The 20,196-nt window shown below is 48.3% G+C and overlaps 1 protein-coding gene across 5 annotated transcripts in view; it reads left to right on the top strand.

Moving 5' to 3' along the window:
• The first annotated feature begins 530 nt into the window (after positions 1 to 530).
• The window catches only part of spire1a (spire-type actin nucleation factor 1a), a 43,884-nt gene continuing 24,218 nt past the window's right edge, over positions 531 to 20,196 (top strand). For 4 of the 5 annotated variants that reach the window (XR_006840273.1, XM_046361339.1, XM_046361338.1 and 1 more), the window contains exons 1-7: positions 531 to 558; positions 4,898 to 5,167; positions 9,450 to 9,575; positions 12,221 to 12,295; positions 13,401 to 13,565; positions 17,776 to 17,859; positions 19,062 to 19,191. Coding sequence is in view for 4 of the 5 variants with exons in the window: in XM_046361339.1 (XP_046217295.1) it covers positions 4,919 to 5,167; positions 9,450 to 9,575; positions 12,221 to 12,295; positions 13,401 to 13,565; positions 17,776 to 17,859; positions 19,062 to 19,191 (829 nt within the window). In the remaining variant the exon portion in view is untranslated. Of the gene's footprint in view, positions 559 to 4,897; positions 5,168 to 9,449; positions 9,576 to 11,357; positions 11,479 to 12,220; positions 12,296 to 13,400; positions 13,566 to 17,775; positions 17,860 to 19,061; positions 19,192 to 20,196 lie in introns of those variants that run through there. The other variant, XM_046361340.1, reaches the window with a different exon arrangement.

Raw genomic sequence — 20,196 nt, 5'->3', positions numbered from 1 at the left:
GATGGTTAGGTACATTCGTGCAACGAATGTGCTTTTTTTCCCGCAAATGAGTTTTTGGTAAATCATCATCCGTTTGGCAAAGTTGAAGTAGGCTGTGATTCGATGATAAATTAACAGGCACCTCATTGATTATATGCAACGCAGGACAAGCTAGATTAACTAATGATTATGTGAAGATTGATTGTTCAAAAAAATTTTTTTAATGCTAGCTAGCAATTTACCTTGGCTCATTACAGCCACAAGGTCCTTTTGACGAGGCACTCGCGTAGCGGGCGGTCGGCCTGCCGTAGCGGGCGGTCGGCCTGCCGTAGCGGGCGGTCGGCCTGCCGTAGCGGGCGGTCGGCCTGCCGTAGCGGGCGGTCGGCCTGCCGTGCAGTTTCCTCATGGTTTGCAATGTAATTGGCGTCCAAAAAGACAGATTACCGATTGTTATGATCTTGCAATCGGACCTAATTAATCGGCCATGTCAATTAATCGGTCGGCCTCTAGTGTATTTTTGACTAACTTTTTTTTCTATTTTTCCTAGATAAACCCAGACCTCCCAACACTTCCTTAGAGGTGAGTTACATATACCCTGTTCCCAGAACTGGGCCTTGTATTATGCTTTTACAGTAAGACTGTGGTGTATAACATTTAGCCAGGTGTGTTTCATGGAATGAGAAGCAACCCAACTACAAGGCCCGGTGCCCACCATGAAAACCATTATAAGCCATTTGTACCAGCCTAGCATGACCACTATGACCCAGTGGGGGTTTGTACCAGTCTAGCGTGACCACTATGACCCAGTGGGGGTTTGTACCAGCCTAGCGTGACCACTATGACCCAGTGGGGGTTGGTACCAGCCTAGCGTGACCACTATGACCCAGTCATAGTTTTTGATTTGGGGTTGGTACCAGCCTAGCGTGACCCAGTGGGGTTTGTACCAGCCTAGCATTATACTATGACCCAGTGGGGTTCTACACATGTTATTTCATAGTTTTGATGTCTTCACTATTCTACAATGTAGAAAATAATACAAATAAAGGAACCTTCTGAATGACTTGGTGTGCCAACTTTTGACTGGTACTGAGTGTGTGATACGGGACACAGTGTCTGTGATCTCCATGGTTGAACTGAGTGGTGTGATTGTTTTGTTTACCCAGAGATCAGTTCTCTTGCTGTTCTGATCTGGATGGTCTCTGATCATTTGATCTCTGTGTGGGGTGGACAGCGCGTTTCACAAGATTGGCCTTGGCAAGGTTCTGTGCAGAACTGGCTTCATCCCCGCGGCATGGGCCCGGCAGTCCCCGCGGCATGGGCCCGGCAGTCCCCGCGGCATGGGCCCGGCAGTCCCCGCGGCATGGGCCCGGCAGTCCCCGCGGCATGGGCCCGGCAGTCCCCGCGGCATGGGCCCGGCAGTCCCCGCGGCATGGGCCCGGCAGTCCCCGCGGCATGGGCCCGGCAGTCCCCGCGGCATGGGCCCGGCAGTCCCCGCGGCATGGGCCCGGCAGTCCCCGCGGCATGGGCCCGGCAGTCCCCGCGGCATGGGCCCGGCAGATCCCTAATGTTCACAATCGCTCTGTGGGATCGACTGCTCCACCTAAATAATAACCCGATAGTGTTGCCTCTCTGCGATTCAGCTGGTCCTTCTCCTCTAAACACCTTTCCCTCTGGGTCTAATTTGCCTCTCACTTGTGTGGATCCCTGACCCACTTTCACAGTCACCTCCTCTAATGTTGAAGACTGATGCAGCTTGGTTAGAACATGCATACAGAGGGAATGTTAAAACTATTCCTGAGCGACTAACCAACATTTAGTTTTTAAACTAATTGACATTTTGTTCAATTATTTGAATTCCATTACATTTATTAGTTTCTTAGTTAATTTAGAAGTCTGAACTGTGTGATGTTGTAGTTTCCAACAGGCCAATATTCTAAGAAGTTTTGCGCATAAAAAGTGGGAAGTAACTACAATGACCATGATCCATTGCATGATGCTGAGACTTGTCTGTTATGTGATGGAGAGGGATAGAAAGCAGTTGCTTACATGATCTAAGTGATTAATAGTTGGTATTCAGCAGTCATTAAAGTATGACTCATTTACTTTTAAGAACTACTAAATAGGCTACCCTGCCGCCCCATGGGAAACATGGGAATGACAGTAACCTTCCGACCAACGCTCTTACCACTAGGCTACCCTGCCGCCCCATGGGAAACATGGGAATGACAGGAACCTTCCGACCAACGCTCTTACCACTAGGCTACCCTGCCGCCCCATGGGAAACATGGGAGTGACAGTATTACCACTAGGCTACCCTGCCGCCCCATGGGAAACATGGGAATGACAGTATTACCACAAGGCTACCCTGCCGCCCCATGGGAAACATGGGAATGACAGTATTACCACAAGGCTACCCTGCCGCCCCATGGGAAACATGGGAATGACAGTATTACCACAAGGCTACCCTGCCGCCCCATGGGAAACATGGGAATGACAGTCTTACCACTAGGCTACCCTGCCGCCCCATGGGAAACATGGGAATGACAGTATTACCACAAGGCTACCCTGCCGCCCCATGGGAATGACAGTCTTACCACTAGGCTACCCTGCCGCCCCATGGGAAACATGGGAATGACAGTCTTACCACTAGGCTACCCTGCCGCCCCATGGGAAACATGGGAATGACAGTCTTACCACTAGGCTACCCTGCCGCCCCATGGGAAACATGGGAATGACAGTATTACCACAAGGCTACCCTGCCGCCCCATGGGAATGACAGTCTTACCACTAGGCTACCCTGCCGCCCCATGGGAAACATGGGAATGACAGTTTTGCACAGGAAAGCAGCAGTTGACTACTCCATTGTCGACACTTGACTCGAATCTATTGGCCTATTTCAATATCTTTAATACCATATGAGTATCGTTAGCTTTTATAACCTTCAGTCGGTTTTCTTTTATAACCTTCAGGATCAGATTGAAGCTCTTGCACCACTACCTATTGTTCCTGAGGATTCAACATCTTCATGAAATGTTTTCAGAATATATCTGCAGATAACTGCCAAAAAACAGTAAGAGCCTACCAGTATGTATGCAAATTAGGGAGCCCAATGTCTCTCTCCGATGCAATTCAGTTCCCGACGTTCTAAACGATTCGTCCAGAAAGAGCCGTTTGTTCGTGGATAACCCATCACTAGGCTACACGGACCAGTCACTAGTGATCACTGGCAAGTCTCGACACGGACCAGTCACTAGTGATCACTGGCAAGTCTCGACACGGACCAGTCACTAGTGATCACTGGCAAGTCTCGACACGGACCAGTCACTAGTGATCACTGGCAAGTCTCGACGGATCCAGTCACTACCAGTCACTATCACTGGCAAGTCTCGACACGGACCAGTCACTAGTGATCACTGGCAAGTCTCGACACGGACCAGTCACTGGTGATCACTGGCAAGTCTCGACACGGACCAGTCACTGGTGATCACTGGCAAGTCTCGACACGGACCAGTCACTGGTGATCACTGGCAAGTCTCGACACGGACCAGAGTCACTGGTGATCACTGGCAAGTCTCGACACGGACCAGAGTCACTGGTGATCACTGGCAAGTCTCGACACGGACCAGAGTCACTGGTGATCACTGGCAAGTCTCGACACGGACCAGAGTCACTGGTGATCACTGGCAAGTCTCGAACCAGAGTCACTGGTGATCACTGGCAAGTCTCGACACGGACCAGAGTCACTGGTGATCACTGGCAAGTCTCGACACGGACCAGAGTCACTGGTGATCACTGGCAAGTCTCGACACGGACCAGAGTCACTGGTGATCACTGGCAAGTCTCGACATGGGCTTGGAATCCAAGGAAACTACAAACGAGATCTTTGGTTTACTTGCTGAGATACCATGGACACATGCATTGAGTATTAATACCCCGTGATTTCACGTTGGCCTGGATTACAGCTTGAATAGATTTATTCTCTCAGACATCTACATATAATGCCAAAGTGAAAATGACATGTTTCTAGACATTTTTGCAATTTTATTGAAAATATAAATGCAGACCTGCATCTCATTTCCATAAGTAGTCACACCACAGGTGGCAGCATCATGCTTGGGGGGGGTGTTTGGAGGAAGTCAAGTGGTCAAAGTACTTCCTGAATGGGGGGGGGTTTAGTAAATAAACACACACAGGTCTTTTGACATTGCTCGTCCCAATATTTATTTCTATATTAATTCCTTTATTTGATGTTTTTTAGATAGGAACACAAGCGCCTGCATTAACGTCTGCTAAATGACTTTAATGTAATGTAAAGGTGCTGCTCTTGGAGATAGGAACACAAGCGCCTGCATTAACGTCTGCTAAATGTGTGTATGTGATCAATAACATGTGATTTGATATCCTTAATTCTAGTGGGAGAAGGCTATAGACTTATCTGACTAGTGGATGTAAGCCTTTTTTTAAAGAAGCCTAGTTCATTTATGAAGTGGGGAAAAAGTCCGATAACTGTCTGACAATGAGTCTGTTATCAGATGTTTTTACCTGGCCTGTGCTGCCTGTCAATCACGCTCCTCCACATGCCCACCCTGGTGCCCAGGGAGACGCGGATTAGGTTACATAATACTAAAACACTTCTGATTTATTTTAGTCACCACATAGACAGATTTGTTATTTGTGTTCAGGAACTATTTTTGTCATGGTTTCACTTGGGGTCATGGAATGTTACTTTGTGTGTCAGTTATTGAGGAGTTGGATATCACCCTGATCTGGTCTTGGATGGCCAATCTGATACAGTGTTTGTCTGGACTGGTCTTCATATTGTGTCATTGGGGAATCCTAATGGTAGTAGGAGTTGGGAGCAGCGTCTACTGGCTCCGTATGTGGGTGAATAACGGCCTGTTGTTTTTTTGTCCTGTAGGTGATTGAATCTCTGGGAATCATGATCTACAAGGCATTGGACTACAGTCTGAAGGAGAGCGAGGAGAGAGAACTCAGTCCGCCTCTGGAGCAGCTCATCGACATGATGACCAACGTGGCAGAGAAGGAGAGGGACCCCTGCCCTGATGAAGGTTACGAGGCCACAGAGGAGGAGAGGGACCCCTGCCCTGATGAAGGTTACGAGGCCACCGAGGAGGAGGAAGACCCAAACACTGTCTGTAATATTAAAAGATTCAGAGACGTCCTCACGGTATGTCCTGTCTGACTGTCTCTACTACATAGTTACCTGTAACATGTTATAATGTTACTGGTCTGACTGTCTCTACTACATAGTTACCTGTAACAACATGTTATAATGCTACGTCCTGTCTGACTGTCTCTACTACATAGTTACCTGTAACATGTTATAATGGTACTGGTCTGACTGTCTCTACTACATAGTTACCTGTAACATGTTATAATGGTACGTCCTGTCTGACTGTCTCTACTACATAGTTACCTGTAACATGTTATAATGGTACTGGTCTGTCTCTACTACATAGTTACCTGTAACATGTTATAACGGTACTGATCTGACTGTCTCTACTACATAGTTACCTGTAACATGTTATAATGGTACTGGTCTGTCTCTACTACATAGTTAACTGTAACATGTTATAATGGTACTGATCTGACTGTCTCTACTACATAGTTACCTGTAACATGTTATAATGGTACTGGTCTGTCTCTACTACATAGTTAACTGTAACATGTTATAATGGTACTGGTCTGTCTCTACTACATAGTTACCTGTAACATGTTATAACGGTACTGGTCTGTCTCTACTACATAGTTACCTGTAACAACATGTTATAATGGTACTGGTCTAATTACTAGCCTGAGTGCCAGTCCTTTGTGCTGTCATACCAAACTGTTTGTTTGGGTTTACAATGAGCAATTGAGTAGGCAAGATCTGGGTCCAGGCTATAGCAGGAGACTTCAGATCTGGGTCCAGGCTATAGCAGGAGACTTCAGATCTGGGTCCAGGCTATAGCAGGAGACTTCAGATCTGGGTCCAGGCTATAGCAGGAGACTTCAGATCTGGGTCCAGGCTATAGCAGGAGACTTCAGATCTGGGTCCAGGCTATAGCAGGAGACTTCAGATCTGGGTCCAGGCTATAGCAGGAGACTTCAGATCTGGGTCCAGGCTATAGCAGGAGACTTCAGATCTGGGTCCAGGCTATAGCAGGAGACTTCAGATCTGGGTCCAGGCTATAGCAGGAGACTTCAGATCTGGGTCCAGGCTATAGCAGGAGACTAAATCAAATCAAATCAAATTTATTTATATAGCCCTTCGCAGGAGATCTCAGATGCTGGGAAACCAGGCTAAAACCCCAGACAGCAGATCTGGGTCCAGGCTACGGTGGCAGGAGAAACTAAATCAAATCAAATCAAAGGAACCGGGCTTTATATGGGGTGGCCAGCCCTTCTGGCTGTCAGCTAGATATCTCATGACCAAGATGTTCTGTTCAGAAACCCAGCCTAAAACCCCAAACAGCAGCAGCAATGCAGGTGGACTGGGGAAAAGCATCATGTCAGGTAGTCTAGGAAAAACTCCTAGGGCTCAGGTCCTCCGAGGAAGAAACCTAGAGAGGAACCGAGGCATATGTGGGGTGGCCAGTCCTCTTCTGGCTGTGCCGGGTGGAGATTATAACAGAACATGACCAAGATGTTCAAATGTTCATAAATGACCAGCATGGTCAAATAATAGTAAGGCAGAACAGTTGAAACTGGAGCAGGAGCATGGCCAGGTGGACTGGGGACAGCAAGGAGTCCTCATGTCAGGTAGTCCTGGGACATGGTCCTAGGGCCCAGGCCAGTTGAAACTGGAGCAGCAGCATGGCCAGGTGGACTGGGGACAGCAAGGAGTCATCATGTCAGGTAGTCCTGGGGCATGGTCCTAGGGCTCAGGTCCTCCGAGAGAGAGAAAGAAAGAGAGAAGGAGAGAATTAGAGAACGCACACTTAGATTCACACAGGACACCTGAATAGGACAGGAGAAGTACTCCAGATAAACAAACTGACCCTAGCCCCCCGACACATAAACTACTGCAGCATAAATACTGGAGGCTGAGACAGGACCACAGGTCTGGGTCCAGGCTATAGGAGGAGACCACAGGTCTGGGACCAGGCTATAGGAGGGGACCACAGGTCTGGGACCAGGCTATAGGAGGGGACCACAGGTCTGGGACCAGGCTATAGGAGGGGACTCTTGTAGGGCTGTGTCTCTCTCTCTCTCTCCAACCTTCCATTCTGCTCTTCTTGTAAGGGGCATCAGTATGTATAGGTCTCTAGTAGGGCTGTGTGTCTGTCTGTCTGTCTGTAGCCTTCCCTTCTGCTCTTCTTGTAAGGGGCATCAGTATGTATAGGGCTGTGGCGGTCATGACATTTCTTCAGCCGGTGATTGTGAAGCAAATAACTGCCGGTATCACAGTAATTCACCATTAGTTACCATGGATGATCTACGATTAAGACTATCTAACAGGACATTAAACTGTAATATCTCATGTTGCGAGACGTGGCTGAACGATGACTCTGGTCCATTTGACTGGGTTTTCCTTGCATCGGCAGGACAGAACAGCTACGTCTGGTAAGGGGTTGTGTGGAGTACCTCAAGCTGTAGACCACACTACCAATAGTTCTCATCTGTATTATTGTAGCAGTCTATTTACCACCGCAGACCGATGCTGGCACTAAGACCGCACTCAACAAGCTGTATCAGGCCATAAGCAAACAAGACCATGCTAATCCAGAAGCGGTGCTCCTAGTGGCCACGGACTATAATGCAGGCAAATTTAAATCCATTTCACCTCATTTCTACCAGCATGTTAAATGTGCAACCAGAGGAAAAATAACTCTAGACCACCATTACTCCACACACAGAGGCACGTACAAAGCTCTCCCTCGCCTTCCATTTGGGAAATAATTACCATAATTCTATCTTCCTGATTCCTTATTACAAGCAAAAACTAAAGCAGGAAGTACCAGTGACTCTCTCAATACAGAAGTGGTCAGATGACGCGGATGCTACACTACAGGACTGTTTTGCAGCACAGACTGGAATATGTTCCGGGTTTCATCTAATGGCATTGAGGAGTACACCACCTTCGTCATCGCCTTCATCAATAAGTGCATCGATGACGTCATCCCCACAGTGACTGTACGCACATATCTCAACCAGAAGCCATGGATCATAGGCAACATCTGCACTGAGCTAAAGGCTAGAGCTGCCGCTTTCAAGGAGCAGGACTCTAACCCGGCAGCTGATAAGAAATCCTGCTATGCCCTCCGAACCATCAAACAGGCAAAGCTGCTCCACTGGCTCTGCTATGCCCTCCGAACCATCAAACAGGCAAAGCTGCTCCACTGGCTCTGCTATGCCCTCCGAACCATCAAACAGGCAAAGCTGCTCCACTGGCTCTGACGCAGATCGGATGTGGCTTCAACTATTACGGACTACAAAGGGAAACCCAGCCACGAGCTGCCCAGTGACGCGAGCCTACCATGCTTACCTCGATGCAAGCATAAAAAAAAGCAACACTGACGCATGCATGAGAGCACCAGCTGTTCGGGACGACTGTCTGATCACACTCTCCGTAGCCGACATGAGCAAGACCTTGAAACGGGGTCAACATTCACAAAACCGCAGGGCCAGACGGTTCACACATGCTTTCAGTACACAACTGGCAAGTGTCTTCACTGACATTTTCAACCTCTCCCTAACCGAGTCTGTAATACCAACATGTTTCCAGCAGACCACCATAGTCCCTGTGCCCCAGAACACTAAGGTAACCTGTCTAAATGATTACTGCCCCGTAGCACTCACGTCGGTAGCCATGAAGTGCTTTGAAAGGCTGGTCATGGCTCACATCAACATTGTTATGCCAGAAACTCTAGACCTCCTCTAATTTGCATACCGCCCCAACAGATCCACAGATGACGCAATCTCAATTGCACTCCACACTGCCCTTTCTCACCTGGACAAAAGGAATACCTATGAGAGTGCTATTCATTGACTACAGCTCAATGTTCAACACCACAACACCATAGAGCCCTCAAAGCTCATCACTAAGCTAAGGACCCTGTATATAGCCTCGTTACTAACCTATTATACTAACCGTATAATAGCCTCATTATTGTTTTGTAAATTGCTTGTTACCTTTTTTTTTCTTTTGAAGTTTAATCAACTATTTTTCTTGAACTACATTGTTGTTTGAGAGCTTGGTAAGTAAACATTTCAGTCAGATTGTATTCAGTGACAAGTACAATTTGGGGTCTGAATACTTTCCTAATGTATTGCATGTTTTATGTGTGTTGTCCTGATAATGGATTACTTCCTAGAGCCCGTTGCTAGGGAACATCATCCATCAACAACCTCTCTCCGTCACACTCTGTTCTGAGCTGTCATCTCAAGCTCCTTCCTCTAATGATCTGTGTATACATTTAAATTATCAGTATATGACCTTGTCTGTCTGCCGTCCCTCCTCCCTCCAGCTGTGTACGTCCCACCTGCCCAGCCCCTCTGATGCCCCTAACCACTACCAGGCTGTGTGTCGGGCGCTCTACGCCGAGACCAGAGAGCTACGCAGCTTCCTGGAGAAGATCAGGAGTGCCAAAGAGGTGAGAACGCCCCTGACACGTTTATTAACCAATCCCTTACTCACTAAGAGGTGAGAACGCCCCTGACACGTTTATTAACCAATCCCTTACTCACTAAGAGGTGAGAACGCCCCTGACACGTTTATTAACCAATCCCTTACTCACTAAGAGGTGAGAACGCCCCTGACACGTTTATTAACCAATCCCTTACTCACTAAGAGGTGAGAACGCCCCTGACACGTTTATTAACCAATCCCTTACTCACTAAGAGGTGAGAACGCCCCTGACACGTTTATTAACCAATCCCTTTTACTCACTAAGAGGTGAGAACGCCCCTGACACGTTTATTAACCAATCCCTTACTCACTAAGAGGTGAGAACGCCCCTGACATGTTTATTAACCAATCCCTTACTCACTAAGAGGTGAGAACGCCCCTGACATGTTTATTAACCAATCCCTTACTCACTAAGAGGTGAGAACGCCCCTGACATGTTTATTAACCAATCCCTTACTCACTAAGAGGTGAGAACGCCCCTGACATGTTTATTAACCAATCCCTTACTCACTAAGAGGTGAGGACGCCCCTGACATGTTTATTAACCAATCCCTTACTCACTAAGAGGTGAGAACGCCCCTGACATGTTTATTAACCAATCCCTTACTCACTAAGAGGTGAGAACGCCCCTGACATGTTTATTAACCAATCCCTTACTCACTAAGAGGTGAGAACGCCCCTGACATGTTTATTAACCAATCCCTTACTCACTAAGAGGTGAGAACGCCCCTGACATGTTTATTAACCAATCCCTTACTCACTAAGAGGTGAGAACGCCCCTGACATGTTTATTAACCAATCCCTTACTCACTAAGAGGTGAGAACGCCCCTGACATGTTTATTAACCAATCCCTTACTCACTAAGAGGTGAGAACGCCCCTGACATGTTTATTAACCAATCCCTTACTCACTAAGAGGTGAGAACGCCCCTGACATGTTTATTAACCAATCCCTTACTCACTAAGAGGTGAGAACGCCCCTGACATGTTTATTAACCAATCCCTTACTCACTAAGAGGTGAGAACGCCCCTGACATGTTTATTAACCAATCCCTTACTCACTAAGAGGTGAGAACGCCCCTGACATGTTTATTAACCAATCCCTTACTCACTAAGAGGTGAGAACGCCCCTGACATGTTTATTAACCAATCCCTTACTCACTAAGAGGTGAGAACGCCCCTGACATGTTTATTAACCAATCCCTTACTCACTAAGAGGTGAGAACGCCCCTGACATGTTTATTAACCAATCCCTTACTCACTAAGAGGTGAGAACGCCCCTGACATGTTTATTAACCAATCCCTTACTCACTAAGAGGTGAGAACGCCCCTGACATGTTTATTAACCAATCCCTTACTCACTGAAGAGCTGAGGTACCTGACATGTTTATTAACCAATCCCTTATTCACTAAGGTGAAGTACCTGACTCTGCAGCAGCTGATTAGTTTGACATAGTCTGTGTTGGAGAGGCCCGGAGTCTGATCAACAGCTCTAACAGTAGAAGTGTTTAAATGATCAATGAGCAAGAATGATCCCATATTCTGCTACCTGCTCAGAATGAGGCTCTTAACCAGGCAAGGTACATCTCCAAAAGGAGACAAAGCTGCTTGGTGTCGGTTTATCCATATTTGACCAGAAAGAACTGTCCAGGTTTCTCCCTATTCAGAAAGGGTTCCTGGTCCAAACTAATTAGCCTAGTTACTGCGAGACCATTTACATTAGTTCACTGATTAATTTGAGTTTCAACAGATTAATGATTCACAAGGGAGCGTTTCAACGGGGTCGAGTCCACCACACAGTCAGCAGCCAGTCCGAGGGAAGCCCAAGGCATGCTGGGATGACTGCAAGGGACTGGCTGGTTTAACTGGGTCAGTGAGGCAAAGGACACTGGGAGGTCTCTATGCTGTATCTAAGTAGTCTACAGTGGCTTCCTCTCCTTCCCTACACCATTTGTAACCTGGCTGCTGTGACTGCAGTCGGATTAAGCTACTACTTTCTTCTCCTTTACCTTACATCTCTCCCCTCTCCTCCCGCCATCCCTCTCTCCTCCCGCCATCCCTCTCCTCTCCTCCCGCCATCCCTCTCCCTCCCGCCATCCCTCTCCTCTCCTCCCGCCATCCCTCTCCTCTCCTCCCGCATCCCGCCATCCCTCCCGCCATCCCTCTCCTCTCCTCATCCCTCTCCTCTCCTCCCGCCATCCCTCTTCTCTCCTCTCCTCCCGCCATCCCTCTTCTCTCCTCTCCTCCCGCCATCCCTCTTCTCTCCTCTCCTCCCGCCATCCCTCTTCTCTCCTCTCCTCTCCTCCCGCCATCCCTCTTCCCGCCATCCCTCTCCTCCCCTCCCGCCATCCCTCTTCTCCCTCCTCTCCTCCCGCCATCCCTCTCCTCCCGCCATCCCTCTCCTCCCGCCATCCCTCTCCTCTCCTCTCCTCCCGCCATCCCTCTTTTCTCCTCCAGCCAGACATACAACAGATAAATAACACTGCCCATGACCTTCTGGTGTTGACCCAGAGCTCTGTTTCTAGTGCACAGCAAAATAGCAACTTAACTCCTGTATTAAACATATCACCTCTCACGCTCTCCATTTCTGTCTTCCCCCTGTACCTTGTAGAACCTGCGGCGGATGGAGCGAGACACTGGAGAGGAACCAATCAGAGATGTCAACGAGCTACAGAACGCTGACTGGGTAAGCGTGACCTAAAGTAGCGGGCGCAAAAAGTCCCCGCATCACTTTTTCTCAGGGGAAACAGAAGTTAGCTTGACTATACTGTATCCCTGAGAACCAGAAGAATCCGCCGCGGACGGTGTGGTAAGACGGACTGCGGACGGTGTGGTAAGACGGACTGCGGACGGTGTGGTAAGACGGACTGCGGACGGTGTGGTAAGACGGACTGCGGACGGTGGTGGTAAGACGGACTGCGGACGGTGGTGGTAAGACGGACTGCGGACGGTGGTGGTAAGACGGACTGCGGACGGTGGTAAGACGGACTGCGGACGGTGTGGTAAGACGGACTGCGGACGGTGGTGGTAAGACGGACTGCGGACGGTGTGGTAAGACGGACTGCGGACGGTGTGGTAAGACGGACTGCGGACGGTGTGGTAAGACGGACGGTGTGGTAAGACGGACGGTGTGGTAAGACGGACGGCGGACGGTGTGGTAAGACGGACGGTGTGGTAAGACGGACGGTGGTAAGACGGACGGCGTGGTAAGACGGACGGCGTGGTAAGACGGTGGTAAGACGGACGTGGTAAGACGGACGGCGTGGTAAGACGGACGGCGTGGTAAGACGGACGGCGTGGTAAGACGGACGGCGTGGTAAGACGGACGGCGTGGTAAGACGGACGGCGTGGTAAGACGGACGGCGTGGTAAGACGGACGGCGTGGTAAGACGGACGGCGTGGTAAGACTGACGGCGTGGTAAGACGGACGGCGTGGTAAGACGGACGGCGTGGTAAGACGGACGGCGTGGTAAGACGGACGGCGTGGTAAGACGGACGGCGTGGGACGGCGTGGTAAGACGGACTGCAGACGGTGTGGTAAGAAGGACCATAATTATCTTATCGCTCAACACAGGAACAGTTCTGATACTTGACACCTAGATACTGTAAAGATCTAAATGTTGATACTATTGTCTGTGGTTGGTTGCTGGGCAACCAGTCAATTTAAATTCAAGAAGTACACTGAAAGTTGCATTCCAATTCTGTAAAATGAGAAAAATGTAGAATTGAAATTTGGTTTACTTTCTGAATTGAAATGAACCCCAACCCTGCTATTATCCTGTGTCCCTCAGGCTAAGTTCTGGATGCAGGTGATGAGTGACCTGCGTAACGGGGTCAAGCTGAAGAAGGTCCAGGAGAGACAGTACAGCCCTCTACCTGTAGAGTTCCAGCTCACACCTTATGAGATGCTGATGGATGACATCCGCTTCAAACGATACAAACTACGGAACGTCATGGTGAGGGACTTGAACATGAAGAATATCACCTTAGAGGAATGATTGATCATGGTTTTTTTAAGTCATTGTGAAGGGAGGGTCTCATCTGTTAGCCTGGTCCCATGTCGCTGAGTTCATATTCATTAAACGTTGCAGAGTCCTGCTCTGATTTAGTTGCCTTTCAGATCATAATGGTCCTTCTGTAGCTCAGTTGGTAGAGCATGGCGCTTGTAACGCCAGGGTAGTGGGTTCGATCCCCGGGGCCACCCGTACGTAGAATGTATGCACACATGACTGTAAGTCGCTTTGGATAAAAGCGTCTGCTAAATGGCATATATTAATAAGATTGGCTGGACAGGAGGAGCTCATGCTATTTTCGTGTAACTGTTAGTCTACACCTGTTTATGAAGCGTGTGGCCTATGATTGGATCCTGGGTCAGCTTTTCTACTCTTCAGATGCTTTCTGGGTCAGCTTTTCTACTCTTCAGATGCTTTCTGGGTCAGCTTTTCTACTCTTCAGATGCTTTCTGGGTCAGCTTTTCTACTCTTCAGATGCTTTCTGGGTCAGCTTTTCTACTCTTCAGATGCTTTCTGGGTCAGCTTTTCTACTCTTCAGATGCTTTCTGGGTTTTGATGTTTTTCATACATTCTGAAAGTATTCAAGGCCCCTTCCCTTTTTCCAAATGTTGTTACGTGACAGCCTCTAAAATTGATTTAAATAATTGTTTTTCCCTCATCAATCTTTTACATTTTATTTAACCTTTATTTAACCAGGTAGGCAAGTTGAGAACAAGTTCTCATTTACAATTGCGACCTGGCCAAGATAAAGCAAAGCAGTTCAACACATACAACGACACAGAGTTACACATGGAGTAAAACAAACATACAGTCAATAATACAGTATAAACAAGTCTATATACGATGTGAGCAAATGAGGTGAGATAAGGGAGGTAAAGGCAAAAAAGGCCATAGTGGCAAAGTAAATACAATATAGCAAGTAAAACACTGGAATGGTAGATTTGCAGTGGAAGAAAGTGCAAAGTAGAAATAAAAATAATGGGGTGCAAAGGAGCTAAATAAATTAAATACAGTTGGGAAAGAGGTAGTTGTTTGGGCTAAATTATAGGTGGGCTATCTACAGGTGCAGTAATCTGTGAGCTGCTCTGACAGCTGGTGCTTAAAACTAGTGAGGGAGAAGTGTTTCCAGTTTCAGAGATTTTTGCAGTTCGTTCCAGTCACTGGCAGCAGAGAACTGGAAGGAGAGGCGGCCAAAGAAAGAATTGGTTTTGGGGGTGACCAGAGATATACCTGCTGGAGCGTGTGCTACAGGTGGGAGATGCTATGGTGACCAGCGAGCTGAGATAAGGGGGGACTTTACCTAGCAGGGTCTTGTAGATGACATGGAGCCAGTGGGTTTGGTGACGAGTATGAAGCGAGGGCCAGCCAACGAGAGCGTACAGGTCGCAATGTTGGGTAGTATATGGGGCTTTGGTGACAAAACGGATGGCACTGTGATAGACTGCATCCAGTTTGTTGAGTAGAGTGTTGGAGGCTATTTTATAGATGACATCACCGAAGTCGGGGATCGGTAGGATGGTCAGTTTTACGAGGGTATGTTTGGCAGCATGAGTGAAGGATGCTTTGTTGCGATATAGGAAGCCAATTCTAGATTTAATTTTGGATTGGAGATGTTTGTGAGTCTGGAAGGAGAGTTTACAGTCTAACCAGACACCTAGGTATTTGTAGTTGTCCACATATTCTAAGTCAGAACCGTCCAGAGTAGTGATGTTGGACAGGCGGGTAGGTGCAGGTAACGATCGGTTGAAGAGCATGTATGTAGTTTTACTTGTATTTAAGAGCAATTTGAGGCCACGGAAGGAGAGTTGTATGGCATGGAAGCTCGCCTGGAGGGTTGTTAAGTGTCCAAAGAAGGGCCAGAAGTATACAGAATGGTGTCTTCTGCGTAGAGATGGATCAGAGACTCACCAGCAGCAAGAGCAACCTCATTGATGTATACAGAGAAGAGTCTGTCCAAGAATTGAACCCTGTGGCACCCCCATAGACTGCCAGAGGACAGCAGACCCTCCGAATCTACACACAATACATTTCCACTCGTTAAACACTATGTCCATCTCACACACACACACACACACACACACACACACACACACACACACACACACACACACACACACACACACACACACACACACACGCGCGAAAGGTGTAAGAACAGTAATAATACCAGAGCAGCGGTTCAGATCTTGAGGGGTGCTGATGAATTTGTCTGCTCCTATAGGAGGGAACATCTTCAATATGGTCCTGTCATCAACCCTGTTTCTCCCTAAAAAAAATAAAAAAGTTAATCAATCGACACACTACCCTATAACGACAAAGCGAAAACATGTTCAGAAATGTTTGCAAATGTATTAAAAATAATTAGTTAGCAAAGGGTGTGAATACTTATGTAAGGTCCCACAGTTGACAGTGCATGTCAGAGCAAAAACCAAGCCATAAGGTCGAAGAGCTCCGAGACAGGATTGTGTCGAGGCACTCCACACTGCCATTGACTACAGCTCAGCGTTCAACACCATAGTGCCCTCAACTCATCACTAAGTTAAGGACCCGGGGATTAAACACCTCCAGCAACTGGATCCTGGACTTCCTGATGGGCCGCTCCCAGGTGGTAAGGGTAGGTAACCACACATCTGCCACGCTGATCCTCATCACAGGGGCCCCTCAGGGGTGTGTGCTCAGCCCTCTCCTGTACTTCCTGTTCACCCACGACTGCACGGCCAGGCACAACTCCAAAACCATCAAGTTTGCTGATGACACAAGTGGTAGGCCTGATCTCTGACAACAACGAGACAGCCTATAAGGAGGAGGACAGACCCGGCCGGGTGTTGCTAGAATAACAACCTCTTCCTCAACGTTATTAAGACAAAAGAGATGATTGTGGACTTCAGGAAAAAGAGAACTGAGCACGCCCCTCTTCGACACGGCTGCAGTGGAGCAGGTTTAGCGCTTCAGGTTCCTTGGCGTCCACATCACCAACAAACTAACATGGTCCAAGCACACCAAGACAGTTGTGAAGAGGGCACGACAAAACCTATTCCCCCTCAGGAGACTGAAAAGATTTGGCTTGGGTCCTCAGATCCTCAAAAGGTTCTACAGCTGCACCATCGAGAGCATCCGGACTGGCTATGGCAACTGCTCTGCCTCCGACCGCAAGGCACTACAGAGGGTAGTGCGTACGGCCCAGTACATCACTGAGGCCAAGCTTCCTGCCATCCAGGACCTCTGTACAAGGCGGTCATCGGAAAGCCCTAAAAATTCTCAGGCTCCAGCCACCCTAGTCATAAACTTCTCTCCGCTACCAAGCTCTACCAGAGCGCATATTCTAGGTCCAAAACAGGTTTCTTAACAGCTTTGATGGGGCACAACCTTCCAAATGCGCTGCATGTCTAGTGTTACATTACCCTCTCTCCCTCAGTGACATATCCTTGCATAATGTAAACGTTATACATTACCCTCAGTGACATATCCTGGCATAATGTAAACGTAATACATTACCCTCAGTGACATATCCTGGCATAATGTAAACGTAATACATTACCCTCAGTGACATATCCTGGCATAATGTAAACGTTATACATTACCCTCAGTGACATATCCTGGCATAATGTAAACGTTATACATTACCCTCAGTGACATGGGTAGAGATCTTAGAAACGAACAGTATAAAAGATAGGCTTCCCTGCACTCAACACATTCCAAGCTTTGTTGCACCCACAATATACCTTCCTCCTCTAACCCTTAACTAGTGGTCTAGACCCTCTGCTATATATCTTCCTCCTCTAACCCTTAACTAGTGGTCGAGACCCTCTAACCCTTAACTAGTGGTCGAGACCCTCTAACCCTTAACTAGTGGTCGAGACCCTCTAACCCTTAACTAGTGGTCGAGACCCTCTAACCCTTAACTAGTGGTCGAGACCCTCTAACCCTTAACTAGTGGTCGAGACCCTCTAACCCTTAACTAGTGGTCGAGACCCTCTAACCCTTAACTAGTGGTCGAGACCCTCTAACCCTTAACTAGTGGTCGAGACCCTATATGAACATCTCAAGACATGCTAACCTCTCTCCATTACAATAACAACTGACGTTAGCATTTTGTGTGTGTGTGTGTGTGTGTACTCATTACCTCTCCTGTTCTGATGCGTTGTTACTCCAGCTGAATGGAGACGTCCCTCCCAGGGTAAAGAGTGCTCATGAGGTCATCCTGGACTTCATCCGCTCCAGACCACCTCTCAACCCTGTGAGTACTGACCTGGTCTCTGACCACCTCTCAACCCTGTGAGTACTGACCTGGTCTCTGACCACCTCTCAACCCTGTGAGTACTGACCTGGTCTCTGACCACCTCTCAACCCTGTGAGTACTGACCTGGTCTCTGACCACCTCTCAACCCTGTGAGTACTGACCTAGTCTCTGACCACCTCTCAACCCTGGGAGTACTGACCTGGTCTCTGACCACCTCTCAACCCTGGGAGTACTGACCTGGTCTCTGACCACCTCTCAACCCTTGGGAGTACTGACCCGGTCTCTGACCACCTCTCAACCCTTGGGAGTACTGACCTGGTCTCTGACCACCTCTCAACCCTTGGGAGTACTGACCCGGTCTCTGACCACCTCTCAACCCTTGGGAGTACTGACCCGGTCTCTGACCACCTCTCAACCCTTGGGAGTACTGACCCGGTCTCTGACCACCTCTCAACCCTTGGGAGTACTGACCCGGTCTCTGACCACCTCTCAACCCTTGGGAGTACTGACCCGGTCTCTGACCACCTCTCAACCCTTGGGAGTACTGACCCGGTCTCTGACCACCTCTCAACCCTTGGGAGTACTGACCCGGTCTCTGACCACCTCTCAACCCTTGGGAGTACTGACCCGGTCTCTGACCACCTCTCAACCATTGGGAGTACTGACCCGGTCTCTGACCACCTCTCAACCATTGGGAGTACTGACCCGGTCTCTGACCACCTCTCAACCATTGGGAGTACTGACCCGGTCTCTGACCACCTCTCAACCATGGGGAGTACTGACCCGGTCTCTGACCACCTCTCAACCATGTGAGTGCTGTTCAATTATGTATATTATAAACAATATGCATGCTTTCACATTTCATGCCTGATGCAGTCCTATTTCACATTGGTCGTGATTTTTAGATAGTCTAGTGAGTCAGACCCAGCTGCTGTCCTACGACAGACACGATGAGGCGGATGAATTGGGAAGATGGTGTGTCTGGCAGCCTCCTATTGCTACGACTGAGAGCACAGTTGTACACTCTAGACTGTAATTATTGCCCTTGTGACGCCTTCTTGCTCCTAAGGGGATGAATCCAGTTTTGTTGAATTGAAAGGAAGGGCAGCTGCTTCAGTATGTTGCTTCATGTTTTTATTGTGGATGGTTGATGAGCCTCCTGCACAGAATTCATTATCTGCTTGTCTGTCTACTTGTAGGTTACTGGAAGGAAGTTGAAGCCTCACCCTGCGTGGCCGCAGACTCTACATGAGCGTCTCTTAGAGGGCATCAAACAGGAGAGGAAGCTACGGCCTGTTTCACCTGACGTGACCCGACGCAACCGCCTGGGTGAGCAGGGCACGCAGCCGGGACGCGGCCCGGCTCGGCCGGTGTTACACAAAAGTTGACCCTCAATCCATTTCATTCCCACATATGACACATTATTATATTAGTGTCACAGATTATAAATTGTATACCTGGTAGGTTCCTTGATAATCTGTGAGATTGAGGGCATCTAGTTTAGATTGTAGAATGGCCAGGGTGTTAAGCATATCCCAGTTTAGGTCACCTAGCAGTGCGAACACTGAAGATAGATGGGGGGGGGCAGGCAATCAATCAATTCACATATGGTGTCCAGGGCACAGCTGGGGGCTGACGGGGGGTCTGTAACAAGCGGCAACAGTGAGGATTATTTCTGGAAAGGTAGATATTTAAAAGTAGAAGCTCGAATTGTTTGTGCACAGACCTGGATATCATGACAGGCATTCTCTGCAGTAGATTGCAACTCCGGCCCCTTTGGCAGTTCTATCTTGTCGGAAAATGTTGTAGTTAGGGATAGAAATTTCAGGATTTTTGGTGGCCTTCCTAAGCCAGGATTCAGACACGGCTCGGACACCCGGGTTGGCGTAGTGTGCGAAAGCAGTGAATAAAACAGAGGGAGGAGGATTCTGATGTTAACATGCATGAAACCAAGGCTTTTGCGCTTATAGAAGTCAACAAATGAGAATGCCTGGGGAATAGGTGTAGTACTGGTGGCTACAGGGCCTGGGTTAACCTCTACATCACCAGTTGAGGAGAAGAGTACGGCTAAAGGATAAAAGAACTGGTCGTTTCGTGCGTTCAGAGCAGAGTAAAAGTAGCAGATTTCTGGGCGCGGAGGAATAGATTCAAGGCATAATGTACAGACATGGGTATGGTAGAATGTCAGTACAGTTGAAGGTAAGCCTAGGCATTGAGTGACGATGAGAGGTTTTGTCTCTAGGGGCACCAGTTAAGCGAGGTGAAGTCACGGCATGTGTGGAGGGTGGAACAGAAAGGCTAGCTAAGGCATATTGAGCAGCGCTGGAGGCTCTA

Source organism: Oncorhynchus gorbuscha, linkage group LG09, assembly GCF_021184085.1.
Source record: "Oncorhynchus gorbuscha isolate QuinsamMale2020 ecotype Even-year linkage group LG09, OgorEven_v1.0, whole genome shotgun sequence".
NCBI lineage: Eukaryota > Metazoa > Chordata > Actinopteri > Salmoniformes > Salmonidae > Oncorhynchus > Oncorhynchus gorbuscha.
This window is presented reverse-complemented; position numbering and strand designations above follow the sequence as displayed.